The sequence below is a fragment of the Hemitrygon akajei genome, chromosome 5, assembly GCF_048418815.1.
Source record: "Hemitrygon akajei chromosome 5, sHemAka1.3, whole genome shotgun sequence".
Classification (NCBI taxonomy): domain Eukaryota; kingdom Metazoa; phylum Chordata; class Chondrichthyes; order Myliobatiformes; family Dasyatidae; genus Hemitrygon; species Hemitrygon akajei.
The window spans coordinates 151083600-151108303 of record NC_133128.1 but is presented as its reverse complement, the minus strand read 5'-3'; the positions used below and the strand labels follow the sequence as shown (position 1 = coordinate 151108303).

General features: G+C 42.3%; 1 protein-coding gene across 1 annotated transcript in view; it reads right to left on the bottom strand.

The window, feature by feature from the left end:
• The window catches only part of vps16 (VPS16 core subunit of CORVET and HOPS complexes), a 75220-nt gene that overhangs the window by 24451 nt on the left and 26065 nt on the right, over positions 1 to 24704 (bottom strand). The window contains exons 10-17 of the mRNA XM_073046875.1: positions 23941 to 24035; positions 21662 to 21738; positions 16903 to 17034; positions 13686 to 13813; positions 8136 to 8171; positions 5458 to 5566; positions 4487 to 4621; positions 540 to 648 (exon numbers count right to left, since the gene is read on the bottom strand). Of these exons, the coding sequence (XP_072902976.1) occupies positions 540 to 648; positions 4487 to 4621; positions 5458 to 5566; positions 8136 to 8171; positions 13686 to 13813; positions 16903 to 17034; positions 21662 to 21738; positions 23941 to 24035 (821 nt within the window). The remainder of the gene's footprint in view (positions 1 to 539; positions 649 to 4486; positions 4622 to 5457; positions 5567 to 8135; positions 8172 to 13685; positions 13814 to 16902; positions 17035 to 21661; positions 21739 to 23940; positions 24036 to 24704) is intronic.

Here is a 24704-nt window from a genome sequence, read left to right as displayed (position 1 = left end):
AGAAGAAATATCCCAGTTACAAGAATGGGGTTGCCAAAACCATGGATAATGATGCTGAAAACTGATTTTCTTTTGTACGTGCAATGCCATTAATTTTTAGTATTTTAATGTACTTTTGATTAAACTGAACTGCATTTAAAAACAATAATTATTAAATCCATTTTTGTAGTGTTATGTCTCTGATTATCAAGAGACATTTCACTACAGTTAAAAACCCTGATAGCCAGGTACCCACTCAGCACGATTGGACGCCTGTCAGATACAGGAGGCACAACTGGAGTGTGGGGGATGCAAGACGGATGTGTCAGCCTGATAAGCATCCTCTGAATATGGGCAGGTGGGTATAAGATTCAAAATAAACTGGAACAATAATACCCACAATTTTCTTCCATAGAATAGAGATTTTACCAAGACTGGAAGCTATGTAATTGCTTCCCTTATCTTTTAAGATCAATTTAAGGAATTGCCAGCTATGATAACGAATTGAAATATGACAAAATTCAACCAGCTTGGAGGCTGCTGGTTACATCTGCATTTACCTAAATCAGTGTCTCCACTTTCTATTGCTTTAAGTAGTGCCAGCTGACTTCTCTTCATCTTCAACAGCAAGGGTACTTGCTCACCAGATCTTGGCTCATACTCTAGAAGCTGGAACAAAACACAATATAGCAGCTTTCTTCAGAGATATTCGATGTGCATCTCATGCCAAGTAACTAAATTGTACTTTTGAAAAAGTAATTTACTTCATTCAGAATTTACTATTGATATGCTAAGGCTAATGAGGTTCTATACCAGTGACAATTTCAAGGTATATTAGACAAGAGCAAATGCAGACATGATATGAAACATACAATAGCACGTTTACCTGGAATTTACCATTAGCTTCTGCAAAAACATCTCTCTGTTTCACCTTGAAAATTAACTAAATATTATGATTTATCTATACTTGAATAGAAGACATGATCTAAACTCACCATAGAAATGATTCTTTATTTCATTCTGTGTGACGTTCTGGATCCCCCTCTCATCCCGTCTCCTCACCTCACTCTGGTTCCCCTTCTGCTTTCCTTTCATCCATAGTCCATTGTCGCCTTTTTCTTCAGCTCTTTACTTCTTCCACTTATCACCTCTCAGTTTCTTTCTTCATTCCCTCCCACCTGGTCTCATCTATCACCTGCAATCTTGTACCTCTTCTCCTCCCCTCCATCTTCTTATTCTGGCTTCTGCCGTCTTCTTTTCCAATCCTAATGAAGGACCACAGCCTGAAATATCAACTACTTATTCTCCTCCATAGATGCTGCCTGAATTGCTGAGTTATGGGTAGCATTGCAGCAGATGTATTAGCTGCTACACCTTGATTTAACTTCTGATTAATCTTTGCTGGTTTTAAATTACCCATTTCAAAAGTTTAATTTCTGTCTCGAAACCATATTGACAATCGATTTATACTTCCCTTCTTCAGCAGGTATTCAGATGCTATTCTATCACTGCTCATCTTTAAAGTTTTCCCAATATTTCAATGAATGGGAGACTGCAATCATTAGACTAATTTAGGTCAGCAATGCCTCTTGTTTCATATAGTACCAGCTAAAGTTTGAACTGAACTGTCAGTTTCTTCAGGACCCAGACAAACTCCCTACATTCTTGCTATTGGGCACCAATTCCCAATCATAAAACATAACTCAGCAAGCTTGCATCTCTCTCATTTTGATTTGTGTACAAGAAATTTGGCTTTTGTACCATAAGACCATAAAATATAAGATATAGGAGCAGAATTAGGCCATTTGCCCAACAAGCTTGGTCCGCCATTTCATCATGGCTGATCCAATTTTCCTCTCAGCAGCAATATCCTACCTTCTTCTTCTGTCCCTTCATGACCATTCAAGAAGCTATCAACCTCGGCCTTAAATATATGTAAAGATTTGGCCTCCACAGCTGCTTGTGGCAAAGAATTCATAGATTCACCACTCTCTGGCTGAAGAAATTCCTCCTCATCTCCATTCTAAAAGGACATCTCTCTATTCTGAAGCTGTGTCTTCTGGTCTTAGACTCTTCCACCAAAGGAAACTTACTCCCCATTTCCAAGGCCTTTCACCATTCGATAAGCTTCAATGAGGTCACCCGTCATTCTTCTGAATTCCAGCAAATACAAGTCAAGAAACGCTCTTCATATGATAAACCATTCAATCCTGGAATCATTTTCGTGATACTCCTTTGAACCCTCTCCAGTTTCAACATATCCTTTCTAAGATAAGGGGCCCAAAACTGCTCACAATACCCCAAGTGAGGCCTCACCAGCGGTTTATGAAGTTTCAACATTACACCCTTGCTTTTATATTCTAGTCCTCTTAAAAAGAATGTTAACATTGCATTTGCCTTCCACATCACAGACTCAATCTGCAAATGAACCTTTAGGAAATCTTGTACAAGGACTCCCAAGTCCCTTTTTTGCCTCAGTTTTTTTTGTATTTTGTTTCTATTTATAGTCAACCCTTTCATTTTTTCTACCAAAGTACATGACCGTACACTTCCCAACACTGTATTCTATCTGCCATTTCTTTTGTCCACTCTCCTACAGAAGATGCCTTCTGTAAATCCAAGTACAGTACACAACATCAACCAATTCTCTTTTGTCTATCCTGCTTGTTATTTCTTCAAGGAATTCCAACAGATTTGTAAGGCAAGATTTTCCCTTGAGGAAACAATGCTAACTGCAGCCTATTTTGCCATGTGCCTCCAAGTACCCCGAGACCTCATCCTTAATAATTGACTCCAACATCTAACCAACCACTGACGTCAAACTATAGTTTCTGGCCTAAAGTTTCTTTTCTTCTGCCTCTCTCCCTTCTTGAAGAGTGGAATGACATTCGCAATTTTCCAGTCTTCTGGAACCATTCCCGAATCTAATGATTCTTGAAATATCAGTACTAATGTCTCCACGATCTCTTCAGCCACTTCTTTCAGAACCCTGGGGTATACACCATCTGGCCCAGGTGAGTCATCTACCTTAAGACCTTTCAGTTTCTCAAGAAACTGCTCTCTAGTTATAGTAACTTCACCACACTTCATGATCCCTGACACTTGCAACTTCTACCATACTGCTAGTGTCTTCCACCAGGAAGACTGATGCAAAATACTTACTAAGTTTACTATTAAAGAGGGTCAAAGTACTTTCTGTGCCAACTTGACTACAAATTATATTTTGAATCACAATAGGTTGCTAGTTCATGAAATTACTATCTCTGATCATCACCTACAATGTATCTGAGAGGACATTTTAAAGATGCCAAACACATCAGATAGCATCAAAGTCACTGATTATCTACTAAAGCTTCTTTTAACTCAATACCCATTTAATTACAGCTATGTCCCTAATGAACTGGAAATTTTAACTTTAATTTTCTCTCAAAAGTGGCTGCGTGTATTGTCGATCACTTCCAACCTTTTCTACTTATATTAAAGCATTTCCATTATTATTTATCTCATCTGTATCCTTTAATGCACTAATGCTTTTCAACACATTTCAGCCTTACCTTAGATTTGTATCAGAAATCTACTGAAGATTACATTTAAAATTCAGTTTCCAATACTATTTCCAGATTCATTTCCCAATACTATTTCTTCTTCACCATATGTTCAATAATCAGTTGAGATGTGAATAAGACTTGTATTTTGAAACATGTGATTTTTTTCCATCAAAAATAACATTACTGTTGAGATTACTATTTGAGTAGACTTGGCTAGATTCAAGCTAAACTCAAAAAAGTAGCTGTATAGAATAAACCACGTATAGAAAAAAAATTAATAATCTAACTAGAAAACCACTCCTGAAAAAAGAAATTACAAGATTAATGAATGCTGAGAAGTGACATAATTTAATGTAACAGTAAGAAAGCCCCATTAGAAACATAGAAAACCTAAAGCACAATACAGCCCATAAAGTTGTGCCGAACATGTTCCTTACCTTAGAAATTACTAGGGTTATCCATAGCCCTCTATTTTTCTAAGGTCCACGTACCTATCCAAAATTCTCTTAAAAGACCCCATCGTATCCACCTCCACCACCATTGCCGGCAGCCCATTCCACGCAATCACCACTCTCTGCGTAAAAAACTTATCCCTGACATCACCTCTGTACCTATTCCCAAGCACCTTAAACCTGTTCCCATTTCAGCCCTGGGAAAAAGCCTCTGACTATTATTGACACTACATTTAAGATTCCCGATGTTTACGAATATTTCAACTGTATTATAATAACTTCCAGAAACCTGATTTTCTTTAAAGCTTCTTTTCTCATTAGTCATCATTGGAGTATTACTGTTTACTACTGTTTCATTATCATCACTTAATTTGTGCACATTCAATACTGATTTTTTTAACCAAAGTTCTAAAAGAAAGCACACCATTAAACAAATAAGGCAGCTGAATTCCAGTAGAATTCTCTATTACAGCACAACATAGAAAAAAAGGACTGAATTTTACTCACTTTTATTGCTAGCTCTGTCCTGCCACAATCATAAGCTTTGGCAGCAATTTCGGAATAAGAAATGCCAGGGGTGTCCCCAAGTCTGTGGTTGATTGCACGAGCAATACTATCATCAGGCTCTTCCTTCTGTTGAACCTATGGATTACAGATGTTTATCACAGAAAGAACACAATATCGCTGTATGCTTTTGTGGGGGGGGGGGGACAGATGGGGATGGGGGTGTTGGTAGAATAACAGGACTATGGGAAAGTACAGGGAACAGAAGTTAATTTTAAAAGCTCCAGAGAGCTGGTATAGAATCTTGGAGTAAATGGCTTTTTTCTGTTTTGTGATAATGAGAACCACTCAAAAGTTCTTCCTTCAAAACCTGAAGGGCATCTTCCAAGTTCTACAGCAATAACCCTGGGTTTCTCTCCCAGGAAGTGTTTATCTCTCATTTAATTGCTCCCAGGAAATTATATGCTTTAAGCCAGAACAGTGTACTGTGACACCACAAGTGTCTGGGGTCAGATATATAATGCCATTTCCTTTTAATCCCATGTTGCTGGTGTAAAAAAAGGATCAATTTGCGTTTGGTTCTGGTCTATGCCAAGAACAGAAGGATATGTCCAAATCGGAGGTGTATTACAGAGCAATCAAAACTTTGGTACTCAACATAACTGCTGTCAGGGAATTTCAAACAAAAACAGTTGTACTCCTGATCACTAGTCCTCACACATAATGAGCAACATGGCCTCAGCTTTCAATGATCCAATGGTTAGACACCTAACAATGTTTACTGTCCAAGGGTAAACAAGAAAAGTGACCAGTCTCACAAAGTATTACAGAACTGCATTTAATGAAAAATCATATCACAATGTTGCTACTGTCAGAACAAAGTGGACAAAAGAAAAGTAGACATTTTTTCATTTAACTGAAGGATGATTACTGAATATTTAATTTCAGCAGGAAAATAAAGACAAGTCATTTACCTTATAACAAGCCCAGTGAGCCAAAATCCGACTTGCTCCTTGTAATTCTGATATTTTCATATACTCACAAATTTTTATTGCAAGAGGATACAGCTTACGTAAAATTAATCTGAGGAAATAAGAGAGAAAAAAAAGGACTGAAACAATTCCCTCATATTTCCCCAACTAAACAGGAAACAAAGAGTAGTGATTAACGAGTCCTTTTCGGAATGGCAGGCTGTGACCAGTGGGGTACCGCAAGGTTTGGTGCTGGGACCACAGCTGTTTACAATATACATTAATGATTTAGATGAAGGGATTAAAAGTAACATTAGCAAATTTGCTGATGACACAAAGCTGGGTGGCAGTGTGAAATATCAGGAGGATGTTATGAGAATGCAGGGTGACTTGGACAGGTTGGGTGAGTGGGCAAATGTATGGCAGATGCAGTTTAATGTGGATAAATGTGAGGTTATCCACTTTGGTGGCAAGAACAGGAAGGCAGATTACTATCTAAATGGAGTCAAGTTAGGAAAAGGGGAAGTACAACGAGACCTAGGTGTTCTTATACATCAGTCAATGAAAGCAAGCATGCAGGTACAGCAGGAAGTGAAGAAAGCTAATGGCATGCTGGCCTTTATAACAAGAGGAATTGAGTATAGGAGTAAAGAGGTCCTTCTGCAGCTGTACAGGGCCCTGGTGAGACCCCACCTGGAGTATTGTGTGCAGTTTTGGTCTCCAAATTTGAGGAAGGACATTCTTGCTATTGAGGGAGTGCAGTGTAGGTTCACAAGGTTAATTCCCGGAATGGCGGGACTGTCATATGTTGAAAGATTGGAGCGACTGGGCTTGTATACACTGGAATTTAGAAGGATGAGAGGGGATCTGATTGAAACATATAAGATTATTAAGGGATTGGACACACTGGAGGCAGGAAGCATGTTCCCGCTGATGGGTGAGTCCAGAACTAGAGGCCACAGTTTAAGAATAAGGGGTAGGCAATTTAGAACAGAGATGGATATGTGGAATGCTCTGCCCCAGAAGGCAGTGGAGGACAAGTCTTTGGATGCATTCAAGAGAGAGTTAGATAGAGCTCTTATAGATAGTGGGTCAAGGGATATGGGGAGAGGGCAGGAATGGGGTACTGATTGTGTATGATCAGCCATGATCAGTGAATGGCGGTGCTGGCTAGAAGGGCCGAATGGGCTACTCCTGCACCTACTGTCTATTGTCTATAAATACAAGTTCACATCTTAAAAGTTTTGAAGTTCAAAGTAAATTTATTACCAAAGTACATATATGTCACCATATACAACACTGAGATTCCTTTTCTTGCGGGCATACTCAGTAAATCCATAATAGAATAGTAACAAGAATAGACCCAATGAAAGAGCACGCCAACTGGCCGTTCAACCAGTGTGTAAAAGACAATAAATTGTGCAAATACATTAACAAAGAAATAATTTAAAAAGTAATAAATAAATAATAAATATTGAGAATGTGAGATTAAAATCCTTGAAAGTGAGTCCATAGGTTGTTGGAACACCTCAGTGATGGGGCAAGTGAAGTTGAATGAAGCTATCCCCTTTGGTTCAAGAGCCTGATGGTTGAGGAGCAATAACTGTTTCTGAACCTGGTGGTGAGGGTCCTGTACCTTCTTCCTGACGGCAGCAGCGAGAAGAGAGTATGACCTGGGTGGCAGGGTTCCCTGATGATGAGTGCTACTTTTCTGCAATAATGTTCCATGTAGGTGTGCTCAGTACTGGGAAGGGCTTTACCTGTGATTGACTGGGCTGCATCCACTACTTTTTGTAGGATTTTTCATTTAAGGGCATTGGTGTTTCCATACCAGGCTGTGATGCAACCAGTCAATATATGCTCAACCACATATCTCTAGACGTTCGTTGAAATTGTAGATGTCATGCCAAATCTTCGCAAACTCCTAAGGAAGTAGAGGCACTGCCGTGCTTTCTTTGTAATTGCACTTACAAGCTGGTTCAGGGCAGGTCCTCTAAAATGACAACATCGAGGAAATTAAAGTTACGGACCTTCTCCACCTCTGATCCTCCAACAGGGACTGCCTCATGGATCTCTGGTTTCCTCCTCCTGAGGTCAGTAATCAGCTCCTTGGCCTTGCTGACATTGAGCAAGAGGTTGTTGTTGTGCACCACTCAGTCAGATTTTTAATCTCCCTCTTACATGCTGATTTGTCACCACCTTTGATTCAGCCAATGATAGTGATGTAGTTAGCAAACTTGAATGTGGATTAACTAAGAAGGGAGCAACACAGACAACATTTGAGACCAGTTGTATTTTTAAATATTAAGAGAATCAATGGATCTGGAATAGGTGGAGAAAATAGTAAAAAGGTCAAGTCAGGATCTTACTGAAGTAGCTACAAGAAGCCAGACACCTTACTCATGCTTGTTTTTTCTCGTTCATTCAGAAAATTTTTGAGAATAACTGTATGGCAGGATTCTGGCTAACTACATCGATTTAGAAAAATATTCCCTATTAAACCATAAGAAAAGCTAGGTATGTTATCGAAGAGCACATTCACATATTTTAGAATTAGCTCATTGGAAGAGAGCTGAGTCAAAACTATCAGTTGCTATTTGAGTAGAATTTCAGACAAAAGTGGCATCACTATTCCTCATTTCAACTTGAAAATTATTGTAAAAACTAAAGGCTCTATTTACCTGTCAATTAGGACTTCAATAGTTAGCTGCTTATATCTGTAATATGAGTCAAAGATCAATTTGAATGCAATCAAGATGGAAAAAGGTTTATTTGCTTTAAAAGACAATAAAAGCCCAACTACAAGGGACCCTAAACAAATACTATATTTCAATCACATGAGCAACCCAGCTGAGATACCAAAGAATTAAATGTTAGGATATGCAATGTTTTTTTTAAGAAAATCACAAATTCAGGAAGATAAATCATGAATAAAATTCTGGAATGTTGAACAACAGTAGCTAATCTGTTTGACTGGCAAACTATCACTCAATAGACACAACGAACGCCAGTAATATTAGCTTGCATCAGTATATCCATTATATTGTTGTCATAGGAACAGTTATCAAAATTTCATTGACCTTTTGAAGAAAAAGCTATTTCACGAGCAGTTCGTTCTCAGTCAGGAAACAATATAGCTACAAGGCTCACAAAATGCTGGTGGAACGCAGCAGGCCAGGCAGCACCTACAGGGAGAAGCACTGTCGACGTTTCATCAGGACTAACTGATAGGAAAGATAGTAAGTGATTTAAAAGTGGGGGGGGGGGGGGGGGAGAATCCGAAATGGTAGGAGAAGACCGGAGGGGTTGGGGTGAAGCTGAGAGCTGGAAAAGTGATTGGTAAAAGGGATACAGAGCTGGAGAAGGGAAGGATCATGACGGGAGGCCTAAGGGAGAAAGCAAGGGGGAGGGGAGCACCAGAGGGAGATGGAGAACAGGCAGAGTGATGGGCAGAGAGAGAGAAAAGAAAGAGGAGGGGGGGGAAAAAACTAAATATATCAGGGATGGGGTAAGAAGAGGAGAAGCAGACTGGGAGACTGTTTCGCTGAACACCTGTTTCTCTGTCTGCCAGAGAAAGCAGAATCTCCCAGTGGCCACACATTTTAATTCCACGTCCCATTCCCATTCTGATATGTCTATCCATGGCCTCCTCTACTGTCAAGATGAAGCCACACTCAGGTTGGAGGACCAGCACCTTATATATCGGCTGGGTAGCCTCCAACCTGATGGCATGAACATTGACTTCTCTAACTTCCGTTAATGCCCCTCCTCCCCTTCTTATCCCATCCCTGATAATATTTAGTTTCTCCCCCTCTTTTTTTTTCTCTCTCTGCCCATCACTCTGCCTGTTCTCCATCTCCCTCTGGTGCTCCCCTCCCCTTTCTTTCTCCCTAGGCCTCCCATCCCATGATCCTTTCTCTTCTCCAGCTCTGTATCCCTTTTGCCAATCAGCTTTCCGCCTCTCAGCTTCACTCCACCCCCTCCAGTCTTCTCCTACCATTTTGCATTTCCCTCTCCCACTCCTACTTTCAAATCTCTTACTATCTTTCCTTTCAGTTAGTCCTGACAAAGGGTCTCGGCCTGAAACGTCAACAGTGCTTCTCCCTATAGATACTGCCTGGCCTGCTATGTTCCACCAGCATTTTGTGTGTGCTGCTTGAATTCCCAGCATCTGCAAATTTCCTCGTGTTAGCTACAAAGGCTGTTGGCTCACTATGAAGTGTTGATTTTTTTTTGCATTTTTTTAATACATCTTGAAATTCCAAATGAACAAAATTAAAATCAATATGAATAATAATCAGTAAAGTTGAAAAGCATTTTGATTTCTATCTCAAGAAATTAGTTTTGAACTCAAAAATTAATACATTCAACTAAATAAATAATTTGAAACAAACACTATTTGCAATTTCTGTAGTTCCAAATACACACTAAAAATTGTAAAAATCTTCATAGTGTGGCGACCCACTTCCTAGCGCACTCGAACCGGCTCACAAATAGCCAGCGCGCCGGCACAAAGGCCAGGTCTGCTTCACCAACAAAGGGAAAAGCCTGCGGGGGTTTGTGAGTACGTGCCCCTTACAGCATCCGCGCCCGGGGAGGGCAGGATGAGGGAGGCTATAAAGCAAGGCTGTGAAGTTCAAATAAAATCTTTTTTAATTGCAGTTTACTGACTCCGTGTCATTATTTTAGCGCTGCGTGTAGCACACCGCTACAATTGGTGACCCCGACGGTCCAAACGATTTTTGGACCGGAGCTGACCGACGCGCTCCCAGCAGCAAACCAGTCCAGGCCTGGCCGCAGAGCCCGCTAACCCCAGAGGCAGGGGTGGGGAGCCCAACGAATAATGGTGTTTCTACCACTAGCGGTGGGGCGCAGAAGCCCGCCGTTGTCACCCGCCCTGCCAGTTCCCGGGAAACGCCAGGGCCAGCCGTCGCTGATGGCTACAGCGGCTGGCCATCGGGATAGCCTCCTGTATGTGTGGGACAAGAGGTCCGGACGCCGTTTTTTGGTTGACACCGGTGCCGAGATCAGCGTCTTACCTCCGACGAGTTAAGACACCCAAAACAGGGCACCGGGTCCCCCCCGAGGGCCGTGAACGGCAGCACGGTAAGGACCTATGGCACCCGTACGGTGCAGCTACAGTTTGGCTCCAGCCGGTTCACATGGGACTTCACACTGGCCGCCTTAGCCCAACCGCTTCTGGGTGCGGATTTTTTGCAGGCTCACAGCCTGCTGGTCGACCTGCCGAGGCAGAGGTTGGTCCACGCTGAGACCTTTCAGACGTTCTCCCTGGGTGAAGCCCAGTTGCCAGCCCCTCACCTCGACTCCATCACGCTGTCCGACAACGACTTCACCAGAGTCCTGGCGGATTTCCCATCAGTTCTGGCACCGCAGTTCACGGCAGCCATGCCCCGACACAACGTACAGCACCACATCCCGACCCAGGGACCACTCCTCCATGCCCGTGCTCGGCGGCTTCCCCCGGACAAGCTCCGACTGGCGAAGGAGGAGTTCAAGAGGATGGAGGAATTGGGGATCATCCGGCGGTCCGACAGCCCATGGGCCTCCCCCCTGCACATGGTGCCCAAAGCGACAGGGGGCTGGAGACCGTGCGGTGACTACCGCAGGCTGAATGAGGCTACCACACCGGACCACTACCCTGTGCCGCACATTCAGGACTTTGCAGCAAACCTGCACAGCGCACGGATCTTCTCCAATGTAGACCTCGTCCAAGGATACCATCAAATCCCGATGCATCCGGATGACGTCCCCAAAACGGCTCTCATCATCCCGTTCGGCCTTTTCGAGTTCCTCCGCATGCTGTTCGGCCTGAAGAATGCCGCACAGATGTTCCAGCGGCTAATGGACGCGGTGGGACACGACCTGGACTTCGCATTCATCTATTTGGACAACATCCTCATAGCCAGCAGCAGTCGTCAGGAGCATCTGTCCCACCTCCGTCAACTCTATGCCCGACTGAGTGAATACGATCTAACAATCAACCCGGCCAAATGCCAGTTCGGGCTCGACACCATTGACTTCCTGGGCCACAGGATTACTAAAGACGGGGCAACCCCTCTGCCCGCTAAGATAGATGCGGTCCGCCATTTCCCCCGACCCACCACGATCAAAGGCCTTCAGGAATTCGTAGGTATGGTCAATTTCTACCATCGCTTCCTCCCTTCAGCTGCCCGGATCATGCGCCCCCTGTTCGCCTTGCTGTCGGGTCTGGGCAAGGACATTACCTGGGATGAGGAGTCCACCGCCGCTTTCATTCAAATGAAGGAAGCCTTGGCGAACGCCACGATGCTAATGCACCCCAGAATGGATGTCCCTACCGCCCTCACAGTGGACGCATCTAACACGGCAGTCGGTGGGGTGCTGGAGCAGCTCATCGCGGGTCGCTGGCAACCCCTGGCGTTTTTCAGCAAACACCTGCGGCCACCCAAGCTCAAAAACAGTGCTTTCGACCGGGAACTGTTGGCGCTATACCTGGCAATCCGGCATTTCAGGTACTTCTTAGAAGGTAGGCCCTTCACCGCGTTCACGGACCACAAGCCGCTTACCTTTACGTTCACGAAGGTGTCCGATCCCTGGTTGTCCCGCCAGCAGCGCCATCTGTCCTACATCTCTGAATACACGACGGATGTCCGGCACGTCTCGGGTAAGGATAATGTCGTGGCGGATGCGCTCTCTCACCCTAACATTCATGCCCTTTCCCAAAGGGTAGACTTTGAGGCGCTGGCAGAGGCGCAGCAGGCAGACGAGGAGATCCCGAGTTACAGAACCGCAGTCTCCGGTTTGCAGCTCCAGGATCTCCCCGTAGGCCCAGGTGAGAGGACCCTACACTGTGACGTCGCCACCGGCGACAACTGTCCGGATGGTCTCCAGCAGGTTCGTTTGGCACGGACTCCGCAAGCAGGTCAGTGAATGGGCCAGAACGTGCATGCACTGCCAGACGGCCAAGGTGCAGCGGCACACCAAAGCTCTGCCGCAGCAGTTCCACCCCACCCACCAGCGTTTCGACCACATTCATGTGGATATTGTGAGCCCCCTGCCAGTGTCGCGTGGAGCGCGGCACCTCCTGACTATCGTGGACCGGTTCACAAGATGGCCAGAGGTGATCTCGCTCACGGACACCACCTCCGAATCTTGCGCCCGGGCACTGATCGCCACCTGGGTGTCCCGCTTTGGTGTACCGGCCCACATTACCTCCGACAGAGGCGCCCAGTTCACCTCCAGCCTGTGGTCAGCTATGGCCAGCCTTTTGGGGACACAGCTGCACCACACCACTGCCTACCACCCACAGTCGAACGGACTAGTGGAGCGTTTCCACCGTCACCTGAAGTTGGCTCTCATGGCCCGCCTGCGAGGAGCCAACTGGGCGGACGAGCTTCCCTGGGTCCTACTCGGCATCCGCATGGCACCCAAAGACGATCTGCACGCCTCGTCGGCCGAGTTGATGTACGGCGCACCCCTGGTCGTCCCCGGGGAGTTCATACCAGCCCCAAGGGGGCAAGAGGAAGAACCCACAGCAGTCCTGGGCAGACTACGCGAGAGGCTCGGTGCCCTGGCCCCCATACCCACTTCGCAGCATGGGCAGAACCCGACCTGCATACCCAAAGACCTGCAGAACTGTAAGTTTGTGTTTGTACGAAGGGGCGGGCATCGGCCACCGCTGCAATGGCCCTACGAGGGGCCGTTTACAGTGCTCAGGAACAATGCGTCCACGTTCGTGCTGGACGTTGGGGGAAGAGAGGAGGTTTTCACGGTGGACCGACTCAAACCGACCCATGTGGACTTGGCGCAACCAGTCAAATTTCCGGCACCGCGGCGCAGAGGCCGACCTCCCAAACAGGGTCCGGCCCAGACTGTGGACATTGGGGTGTGTATCACCGGTTCTGGGGGGGAAGGGTTATGTGGCGACCCACTTCCTAGCGCACTCGAACCGGCTCACAAATAGCCAGCGCGCCGGCACAAAGGCCAGGTCTGCTTCACCAACAAAGGGAAAAGCCGCGGGGGTTTGTGAGTACGTGCCCCTTACAGCATCCGCACCCAGGGAGGGCAGGATGAGGGAGGCTTTAAAGCAAGGCTGTGAAGTTCGAATAAAATCTTCTTTAATTGCAGTTTACCGACTCCGTGTCGTTATTTTAGCGCTGCGTGTAGCACACCGCTACAATAGGACATTTGTGTGACAGACCAACCTAATTTCAAATTAAATGCAAGGATACTGGGGATAACTGAGAGGAATGCCAACTGTATAATCACGAATGGCGTTCAACACCCTTAGATCTCGAGCCATCTTCACAAATGTATCCGGAGGAAAGTTGCTGATGAAACATTTACCAAAAGAGGCTGCCTGTGCCAAAACAAAAGAAGATCAATATATATTGTACATTGAGCTTCACATTTTATGCTTTTCCGATTAAGAAACAAATTCAATAGGTGGCCATAATTATATACATTATAATTAAATCTGATGTGAACCAGACCATGTGAACTTTACAAGGCCTAATTATTCTGTGACTTTGAATTTTGTTCATGAAAAGGAACTATCATTTCATTTTCAGATGCTAATATTTAAACAAAATCAAGAGAAATTATAGAACCTTAGGACATAAAATGTTTAACGAAAAAATATTTTAGTGTGTAACATCATCCACTGCTTAGGGAAATGGATAGCTCTGAAAACTGATGAACTTTATTGGTAAGAGACAATGCATTTTATCTTGCAATTAAATATTGTGGACAAAGCAAAGATGAGAGGGTCTAGTTTTAATCATTATGACCAATTCTAAAATTATGCTCAGAGTTCCATAATCCTTTAGAGCTCAGTAAGTTATTTAGCTAGTTTGGGAAACTAGCAAATACTAGCTAAATTAAACAAAATACTGACTTTCTGGGTAGGCCTTCTTACCCAGCCTGCTTAATTTGCTAAAAAATTTGCTGACGATACTAAACTAATTGGCCTAAACTCAAAAAATAATGAGGATGCCTAGAAAGAAGAAGTCATCACCCTGAGTCACTGGTGTCAAGGAAACAACCTCTCCTTCAATGTTGCAAAAACAAAGGAAATAGTTGTCGACTACAGGACCAAATGAAGACAGGCTAACCCCTATTGACATCAATGTATCTGGGGGCTTGAGAGGGTGAACAGCTTTAAGTTCCTCAGCACACACATCACCGAGGATCTTACATGGTCTGTACCTACTGGCTGTGTAGTGAAAAAGGCACAACAGTGGCTCTTTCACCTCAGACTGTTGAAGAAGTTTGGTATGGGTCCCCAAATCCTAAGAACTTTCTACAGAGGCACAATTGAAAGCATGCTGACTGGCTGCATTGCTGCCTGGTATGGGAACAGTACTTCACTCAATCACAGGATCCAGCAGAGAGTGGTGCGGACAGCCCAGTGCATCTGTAGATTTGAATTTCCCACTATTCAGGACCCAAGTCACCCCGACCACAAACTGTTCTGGCTGCTACCATCTGGGAAACAGTACCGCAGCCAGGACCAGGAGGCTCTGGGACAGCTTCTTCCACCAGGCCTTCAGACTGATTAATTTATGCTGATACAATTGTATTTCTGTTACATTGATTGTCCTGTTATACATACTATTTATTAGAAATTACTACAAATTGCAGTGTACATTTAGATGGAGACGTAACGTAAAGATTTTTACCCCTCATGTATATGAAGGATATATGTAACAAAATCAATTCAATTCCTATTGTCTCTGCCTGCTCCTGTCCCACTGAACTCATGTCCTCATACCTTGATTCCATTCTATTCCCCTTGGTTCAGCCTCTTCCTACCTACATCCGTGACATGTCACATGTTCTCGATCTCCTTGTAACTTTCAATTCCCTGGCCCTGACAGCCTCAATTTCACCATAGATGTTCAATTGCTATACAATTCTATCCCCCATCAAGAAGGCCTCAAAGCTCTCCTCTTCTTTCTTGACAAAAGAACCAACCAGTTCTCCTCCACCACCACCATCCTCTGTCTGGCAGAACTGGTCCTCACCCTCAACAATTTTTCCTTTGGCTTCTGACACTTTCTCCAGACTCAACGGGAAGCCATGGGCACCCACATGAGTCTCAGCAATGCCTGCCTCTTCGTAGTCGATGTAGAACAGTCCATCTTATTAGTCTTCCCCAGTTATACTCACCAACTCTTCCTCCGCTACTCTGACGACTGCATTGGTGCTACTTCATGTACCCATGCCGAGCTCGTCAATTTCATCAACTTTATCTCTAGCTTCTACCCTACCCTTAAGTTCACTTGGTCCACTTCTGACACCTCTCTCCCCTTTCTCGATCTCTCTGTCTCCATCTCTGGAGACAAACTGTCAACTGATATCTTTTATAACCCTACTGGATCTCACGGTTATCTTGACTATACCTCTTCCCACCATATCTCCTGTAAAAATGCTATTCCCTTCTCTCAGTTCCCTTGCCTCTGCCGCATCTGTTCCCAGAATGCAGCTTTCTTTTCTGGGACATCTGAGATGCCCTCCTTCAAAGAATGGGATTTCCCTCTCTCTACTATTGATGCTGCCCTCACCTGCTTCTCCTCCACTTCCTGAACATCCACGCTCATCACATCTTCCCACCTCCTTAACAGTGATAATGTTCCTCTTGTCCTTACCAACCACTCATCAGTCTTCATATCCAACATACCATCCTCTGCAACTTCCACCATCTCCAAATAGATCCCACCACTCAACATATCTTCACCTCACCCACCCCCCAGCATTCCGCAGGGATCACTCCCTCTGCAATTCCCCTGTCCGTTCATCCCTCCCCACTAACCTCCCTCTTGGCACTTATTCCTGAAATGCTACACCTGCCCATTCAACAGCTTAATCATTTCCACAGACACAGCCTGAGCTGCTGGGCTCCCCCAGCATGTGTTGCAACATATTATAGCCTTGATTCCAAAACATCTGAAGTTATTCCTACCAAATGAATGTTTTTCATACAACTGACATGACAAAATAATGGAAAATTCCCAACTTTTATGGTAGGTTTTCAGCTAACTTCATCCATTGCTCTGTAACATTATTGAAATTTTGAAAGCGGTCATGAGAAGGCCTTGGCTGACAAGATTGAAGAAAACCCCAACACAATCTACAAGTATATGAAGAGCAAGAGGATAAGACGTGAGAGAACAGGACCAATCAACGACTCTTAGCTGTTCTGCTACTGTGATATTACTTTTTTTTGTTCCAGAACAGTCTTTACACCATTCTGTTGTTTTGGACTCAGTTATACTTATTGTATTTATTATTACAATGTACGTTTTCTCTATGGAGGTTCATATGAACAAGAATCTCACTGCATTCTGGTGTACATGACGATAAAATAATCTACTTCAAAAAGTACATAAAAATTCACTTCCTCCTACATTTGTGCTGTGAATACAGAGGTATACAGATGAATCTTACCCTTAGCAAAGCTTTCTGCATCTCAGGTTCATACTCATTGCCTGCTGCCTCAATACATTGCTGTACAGCCTCAGACAAGAGGTTTTGTTCCTTTATCTCTCGTAAGTATTCATCAGCTTTCTGGCTCTCTTTCTGTGAATAGAAATGAAAATTGAATTTTAATCACAGGTACTCACATGTAATTGACTCTGCCTCCCGCTGCTTCTCCCGCCAGGCTGTGAGAGCGACCATCTCTGCGATGAGGAGATACCTGGCCTCCCTTTCCTCGTACCTCCTGCACCTCTGGGACACCTTCTTTGCCGTGTCATGGACCCACCCGCTATTTCATCCTTCGACGGATCCTTCGATGCAACAAAGTTGCATGCTCTCCAAAATTATATTATTTTAAATAAAAAGTAAATGGATGACTAGGCAGGGAGTGGGTTCACATAGAGGTCATCAGCTCTGCCTATGTCTTGAGCCACAGGAAATAGGTAGGATTTTTAACATTTTTTCCTTGGTGTTTATTGAGGGAAAAATTGTTGTAGCTCAAGAGATAAGGGAAACCAATGGAAATGTTTTGGAGGAAATTCATATTACCAGGGAGTAGGTACTTGCATTCTTGCTGCACATTAAGATGGATAAATCCCCAAGGCCTGACCAAGTGCATTCCTGAACTTTGTACGAAGCTAGAGAAGAAATTGCAAGTGCTTTTGGGGAGATATTTGCTTCACTGTGAGCCACTGGTAAAGTTAACAAGTACTGGAAGGTAACTAATATTGTTCTGTTGTTTAAGGAGGGTAGTAAAGACAAACCAGGAAACTAAAGCTGGTCAACCTGTCATCAGTAGTGGGGAAGTTACTGGAGGGAATTCTGAGGAACAGGAACTACCAGCATTTGTATATGAAGAATCTGATAGGAGTCAGCATGGCTTCTGTTTGGAAAGTTGTGCTTCATAAATGTAAACAAGGGCAGGGCGATGATGTTGTCAATTTGTACTTGAGCAAGGCCTTTGACAAAGTCCCTCATGGTAGGATGGTCTGAAGGTTAGCTCCCATGGAATACAGGGAGATCTAGTCAGGTGAATTCAAAATTGCTCAGAGGTAGCAAGCAAAAGATGGCTGAAAGCTGTTTCTTGAATGGAGGTTAGGGACTAGTAATGTGCTGCAGGACTTGGATGCAAAGACACAACGCTAAGTTTATGAATGACATGAAATTAGGTGCTGTGTACAGTGTACAGGGAAGTGGGCTAAGGAATGGCAAATGGATTTCAGTGCAGATAAGCATGAGATGATACATTTGGAAAGTCAAACCAGCATTGGACTTTATTATGAATGGTAGGATACTAGGATGTGTGATTGAACGGAGTTCAATAGTTCATTGAAAGCAATGTCACAGGTAAACAGGGTGGTGGAAACAGCATTTAACATGTTGGCCGTTGTCAGTCAGGGTACTGAGTATAGAAGTTGGGATGTTATGTTGCGGTTGTATGAATCATTGAGGTATTGGAGTACTGTGTACCATGGGAAAGACGTGGTTAAACTGGAAAGAATATAGAAATGATTTCTGTGCATATTTCTGTAAATAGAGGGCCTGGGTTACAGGGAGAGGTTGGCCATGCTAAGGATTGATTTTACAGAAATGCTTACGATTATGAGAGGCATAGATAAGGTGTGCTGCCTTAGGAGTCATGTGACCTGTGTCTCTAGTTGATGACATCATCAGTAGGCATCTAGGCAGTTCTCCATGTCAGAGCCCAGGGAAAGCTCATGCCTTTTCATCTGACATTATTCTGACGTTCAAGTCTTTGAAAGCATCGTCGGTATGTCAAAGTAACCTTTGGGTTTATCATTTATTGATATATATGCATATTTCCTCAAATCAGAGATATTTGAATGGTTTGTGTGCAGATAAAAACACAGATGGAGTATTCATGGGGGCCATATGTTCTGGCTAGTCTGTAGTGAGAAAATGTGCATAAGATACATTGTATGTAGCAACACCTTGCTTACCAGTAGCCTACCTTTATGATATATTTGGAACTTATTTGTATACAGTATCTTGTGTATTATTTTGTATCATTTGTGGTATACTTATTACTTTCCTTGTACATACCATAATGGGAATTTGGACACTTTTTGGTTGTATATTTTTCTTTCTGTCAGTTTTACCCTACTGTCGGTTGCTACATTAAAGAAAGTCAACTTGGAACATCTTTGTCAGTGTTGTTACATACCCTGTGGGTATCTTGTGACTGTCTTATGACCATAATGTAATTGAGTATCTTGTGAACATGATGTAATTTTTTTGTGATGTAATTTTCCCGCCAATGTGAGGACACATGATATAATTTTCCCACCAGTGTGTGGTCACATGATGTAATGTTCCAACCGGTAAGGGAAACCCCTGCTGTGACACAGTTAGTTCAGGGTAGTTTGTTAGTTAGTTTTGCTGCGTATTCATCTCATGATGCAGTTTTATTTTTAAAGTGGAGCTTCTACTTTCTATTGTAAGGAGCAAAAACCATTGTGCCGACAGTTTTGCCAGTCCCTGCTGGTTCTGGTTTGTTGCATTCTTTGATTTACCTTTAAAATCTAAGTATTGGAGAGTGAAGACTTTATTAAAGTACGGGAACCCGAAGGATCGAGTAAAGTTGGTGTCATTCGGCGGTTTAATACAGGATCGACCTTATTGAATCTTCGTTCAGAAATAGTGACCTGCATCTGAGATAACTCCTGCAAGATCAGGAAGGTTAGTGCAGTGCTCACTTCCCAGCAGCAAAAAGATCAGTTCCTTTAAGCCGTTTTATTTCCTTCGTCGTGAATCCTTTGGACAAGGCATCTCTCGACTGTGATCAGCAGATTCATCATTTTCTTTGGAGAAATTGTTGCTGCAGTAAAGTCTCTCCTTACTGACTGTATAAACCACTTTAAGACAGTGTTCAAATTTACCACTTTAAGAACTATTCCAGAGTTTGGCTGTTTGTTAAGTTGCTGTATAGCAGTTAATTTCCGGTTAAGTTAGTCGTTTGTTTACTTTTCACTTTTGTTGAGCAGAATTTAATAAATGTTTATGTTTGTTTATAAAACCTAACTCAATTCTATATTCATTGTTGCCTGCCACATAACAGTGTAGTAATTGGGGATGGAGTTCATCTGCCTGTCAGTTCATGCAGGGCGTGTGAAGAGGACAGGACACAAGGTGCATAGCAACAGTCTTTTCCTGAAGGTAGGGGAAACCAAAACTAAAGGGGCATAGATTTAGGGAAAGGAGTCCATGGCATAAAAAAAAGGTTGGGAACCCCTGATTTAGGGTAAGAGGGGAAGGTTTGAAAGGGACCTGAGGGACAACTTTTTCCACACAGAAGGTAGCAGGTATATGGAATGAGTTGCCCAAGAAAGTGCTTGAGGCAGGTACAATAGAATCACCTCATAAGCACTTGGATCGGTACATGGAGAGGCTGGTTTAGATATGGGCTAAATGCAGGAAACTGGGACTAGCTGGTTGGGCATCATGGTCAGCATGGACCGAAAGGCTTCCATCTGTGTTGCACTGCTTTATGAAAAAAACCCCAAGCAATATCAGACAATATTTCATTGCTGAATCTCATTCCGTGAATTCCCGATTCTTTGATAATGAGTCAAATGGCACACTGAATCAAATGATTTAATATTTGCACTTCACATGCCAAAACCAGATGGTAGAGACTGAGCTAAACAGAAACATCACATACAACTGTGGGCTCAATGTGGACTCCACTCTGGCACAATGCCCTGAAGTTAATTGAGAGCCTACATTTCTAAATCACCTCCTGTGCTCACACTCTGAAGTCAATGGACATAAAAAAAAGTATCCAGGGCAATGGTGCAACAAGAGGAAACATCGGCAATGAAAGAGAGATGTGGCCATTTGACTTATTCTTGTGAGCTTGTTTAATGGAATCTATACAAGTGAGAGATTTAGAGAAGTTGGTGCGGTGCAGGATTTCGGATTACCACATTGATTCCCCAGGCTAAGGGGCAGCATAACCTGTAACATGATTTGTTTGCAAGTTGGAAACGCAGCCGTGAACCAAGTTTACAAGAGTCAAAAGATGGCTGCTGTGGCCAGGAAATCGAAAGCATCAGTCTCCCCAACAATTGTTCATATATAGGGGCTGTGTCATAAGTCAGACATTTGTAATCTGGGGAGGATCTGTACTTAAAAAGATGTGACCTAACTTTGCAACCATATTTCAATAATATAGACTTGTTTTAATTTTAAAGGGTTGTAGTAGTAGATGAATTAATGGAAATTTAGAAACAATAGTAAAAGAACTGATGCGCCTTGTTGAGATGGCTGGGGCAAAGAAAATAGAGTTAAATTGAGTTATAGTGGGTAAGTGGATGATTTGGGTTAGTGAACCAGAGCGAAGAAAACTTATAAAAGCAGTTACAATTCCTAACAGAATTTATTAACAAAGAATTTATACAAATAGAGAGATCTTTAAAAGGTGCAGAAAGAAAAGCTAGAAAAAAAAATAGACATAAGGCATTTCAGAGAGGTGTGTGAAAAACCTGATATGCTGAAGACAAAAAGCATGGCCATCGAGGAGATATGCAAGCATGGTTTCGTGCAGGATTAAGTCTATTTGCAGATAAAAAGTAAAGGTTCTTTGTCTGACAATAGTTACATTCTTTGTCCTAACTATGATCTGCCAAAACTGAATAGCTGTACCTTTTGATTAAGATCAAATTACTTTAAATTTAAAATTGATGGAAAGGCCAACAGAAAAGCATACCTCATATTCTTTATGAGCTTCCAGTAGAAGTGCACCAGGTGCCATTGAAGCAATTTTGAAAATATCTTGGCAAGCAGCTGAAAACGATAAAGAAATGGTAAAATCACAGTAAATGTCTGATTTGGGACACGGTAATAATATTAAGGGGAACAAGTGTTAACCACACACTTCTTTTAAATAAAGGAAATGTGTGGCTTACTGTGAAATAAATTGTTAGTTTTACGCAGTAAGACCATGAGTGCTATCTGATGATACTACCATAGATTCCGGACTATAGAGCGCACCTGATTAAAAGCCGCAGGCTCTAATTTTAGAAAGAAAATCAATTTTGTACTTGTACAAGCTGCACCGGATTTTAAGCCGCAGGTGTCCCACGTTGTAATATGAGATATTTACACAGAAAGATATTACACGTGAGGATTTTTTAACTTTTAATTAAATCCGTATGGTAACATAAACAAATACATATTGCAAATGCTTTTTTTCGAACCGTGCCTGTAACACGGCTACTTTTAAATATACATACGTAGCGGTAACACACAAATTACATTGCGTATACTTTTTTACTGAACAGTGCACGAACAACATTCCAATATCTCCTAACGACTGGTAAAAAAATATACACTGCAGCCTACCAGGAAAAGTTATTGATCGCCTTTAACTTAAAAGCTGCATCATATGCTTTGCAGCGTTTTCGCTGGGTCTAATGCGCTCGCCCCCTCCTTCCCGTTTATCGCAAACCGGTATTTTCCCCACAAGACGCGGCGAAACCGGATGTGATGTCATAGCATCCCGGGATGTAGTACAGAAAACAAATATACTTAAAACACTTCTAACTTTAACTAGAAAATACTAACAAATGAATTACTAAGCGAAAATATTATAAACTAAATAACTGCCATAAAGGCAGCACAATGCTTTTCTTCGAGTGTTTTCCATGTTGATGAGGGTGAGTACAAATGACTGATTTACAATAATTTAATTGTGAAAGTGCGCTTGATTTATCGTACAATTTCATTGGACTTCTGTGAACTACTCATCAATTTTATTGGTCTACTGTTACGAGGCAAAATGTTTTTGGCGGCATGAAAAAAAACCATGCATTAGCCGCACCGTAGTAAAGGCCGCAGTGTTCAAAGCTGTTCAAAGCGTGGGAAAAAAGTAGCGGCTTATAATCTGGAATCTACGGTACATTATTGATTCTTTACATGCCAGGCATTCCATCACCAATCATAGTGGTGTAATGAGATGAAGAGCATCTTACATTAAATTAGTACATTACCCCTTTGAAAAAGAGCAATTGCAATCGTCTTGTCTAGCAATTTCTAATGCCAGTTGCAGCAAAAACTAATGGATAGCTAATGGAAGAGGCTGAAAGGGACAGTAAGATTCTTTATTATAGAGTTAGATGGTGATATTTAACTGTCAATAAAAAAGATAGATTATAAAAATTGAATCAGATTATTTACAATTAAAAGGTGTATCTCTTCCTTTCACAGAATACATGAAACTAGAACAATATGCTGCACTTTATTTTACTTTTGAGGCCTCAGGGCATTTTACAGAGGTATAAGATGAAGTCAAAGAAACTATTTTTTAAAATATGAGATCGATGATCCAAATAAAGATGAACCCCATATTAAACCCATTTGGGTAATGGAAACATGCTGTTACAAAATAAACAAGACACAAAACTTTGAAATATGGAATAAAATTTGTTCTCACAGAATTTACATGAGGAAAAGGTATACAGGTATAGAGTACACAAAATTTATTTAGTTTCAACTTGCATTTCTCAGCTCATGCACTAGTGACACACATTCATGTTATGGAACACTGTGATGTGTTTTCCAGGAAAACTACCCCTCCTCTCCATAGTGGGGCTATTGTCTTACAAAAGTGGAAAACAGAGGGGTTGGAGAAAAAGTTTCAGGCTGCAAATGAGGACTGGGAGTACTAAATAATATATAACCATTCTGTGAAAAAGTTTTGTTTATTATCAGTGATCACTCCTTGCTTTACCCGCTACAAAAACTTAAAATAACAAAGCATGCTGAAAATATTTATCAAGTCTGGCAGAATTAGAAAAAAAAAATGAAAATAGGATCTCATTTCAAATGTAAAGTCTTTGGCACTAAAAATGTTTTCCTGCATTCAAATCATTAATGTATTTTGTCTGAATTCTCTTTCAACACTTCTGGCATTACTTTTATTAGAAAATCCCCATTTTACACATAACATACTTGTAATATTTAAATGATCATAAACACAGTACTTACGTGGAACCTCATGTAGAAACTCATGACTGTTAGAGCTGATAATACGAACCCCATCTATCTCAGGTACTAAATGAACGTCTTCATCTAGGTAAAATCTGATCTTTAGTTTAGGATTTAAATATACTCAGTGCTTATGAATACTAGCCCACTACATTTTATTATTTTTTCAGTTACCAAGCTATTTCATGTGAAAGTCAATTTGAACCCATACAAATTTCTCTTTCCTGAAATAAATTTTAAAAACTAATTGCATATTTTCATCATTCCATTTTAAATTTGTTTCATTTGATAAGCTCTCAGGTTTGAAACCTCATCATAAATATTCTTCAAGCATAAGCATTTTGTTTGAATGGAAAATCCTATAAAAAGTAGTGGATATGGCCCAGTCCATCATGGGTAAAGTCCTCCCCACCAATGAGCATGTGTACATGGAACACTGTCTTGGGAACCAAGCACCCACCATCAGGGACCCCCACCACCCTGGACATACTGGCTTCTCACTGCCGCCATCAGGAAGAAGTTACAGAAGCCTCAGGACTCTCACCACCAGGTTCAGAAATAGTTATTACCCTTTTACCATTAGGCTCTTGAACCAAATGGGATAACTACACTTAACTTTACTTGCCCCATAACTGAAATGATCCCACAACCTGTAGACTCACTGCTACCAGGCTACTTTGATAAATTTAGGAGTGTGATGTATACACACCATATATTTTTGGACTCTGCATTGACCTGATAGGCTACGCTATAATATTCCTATG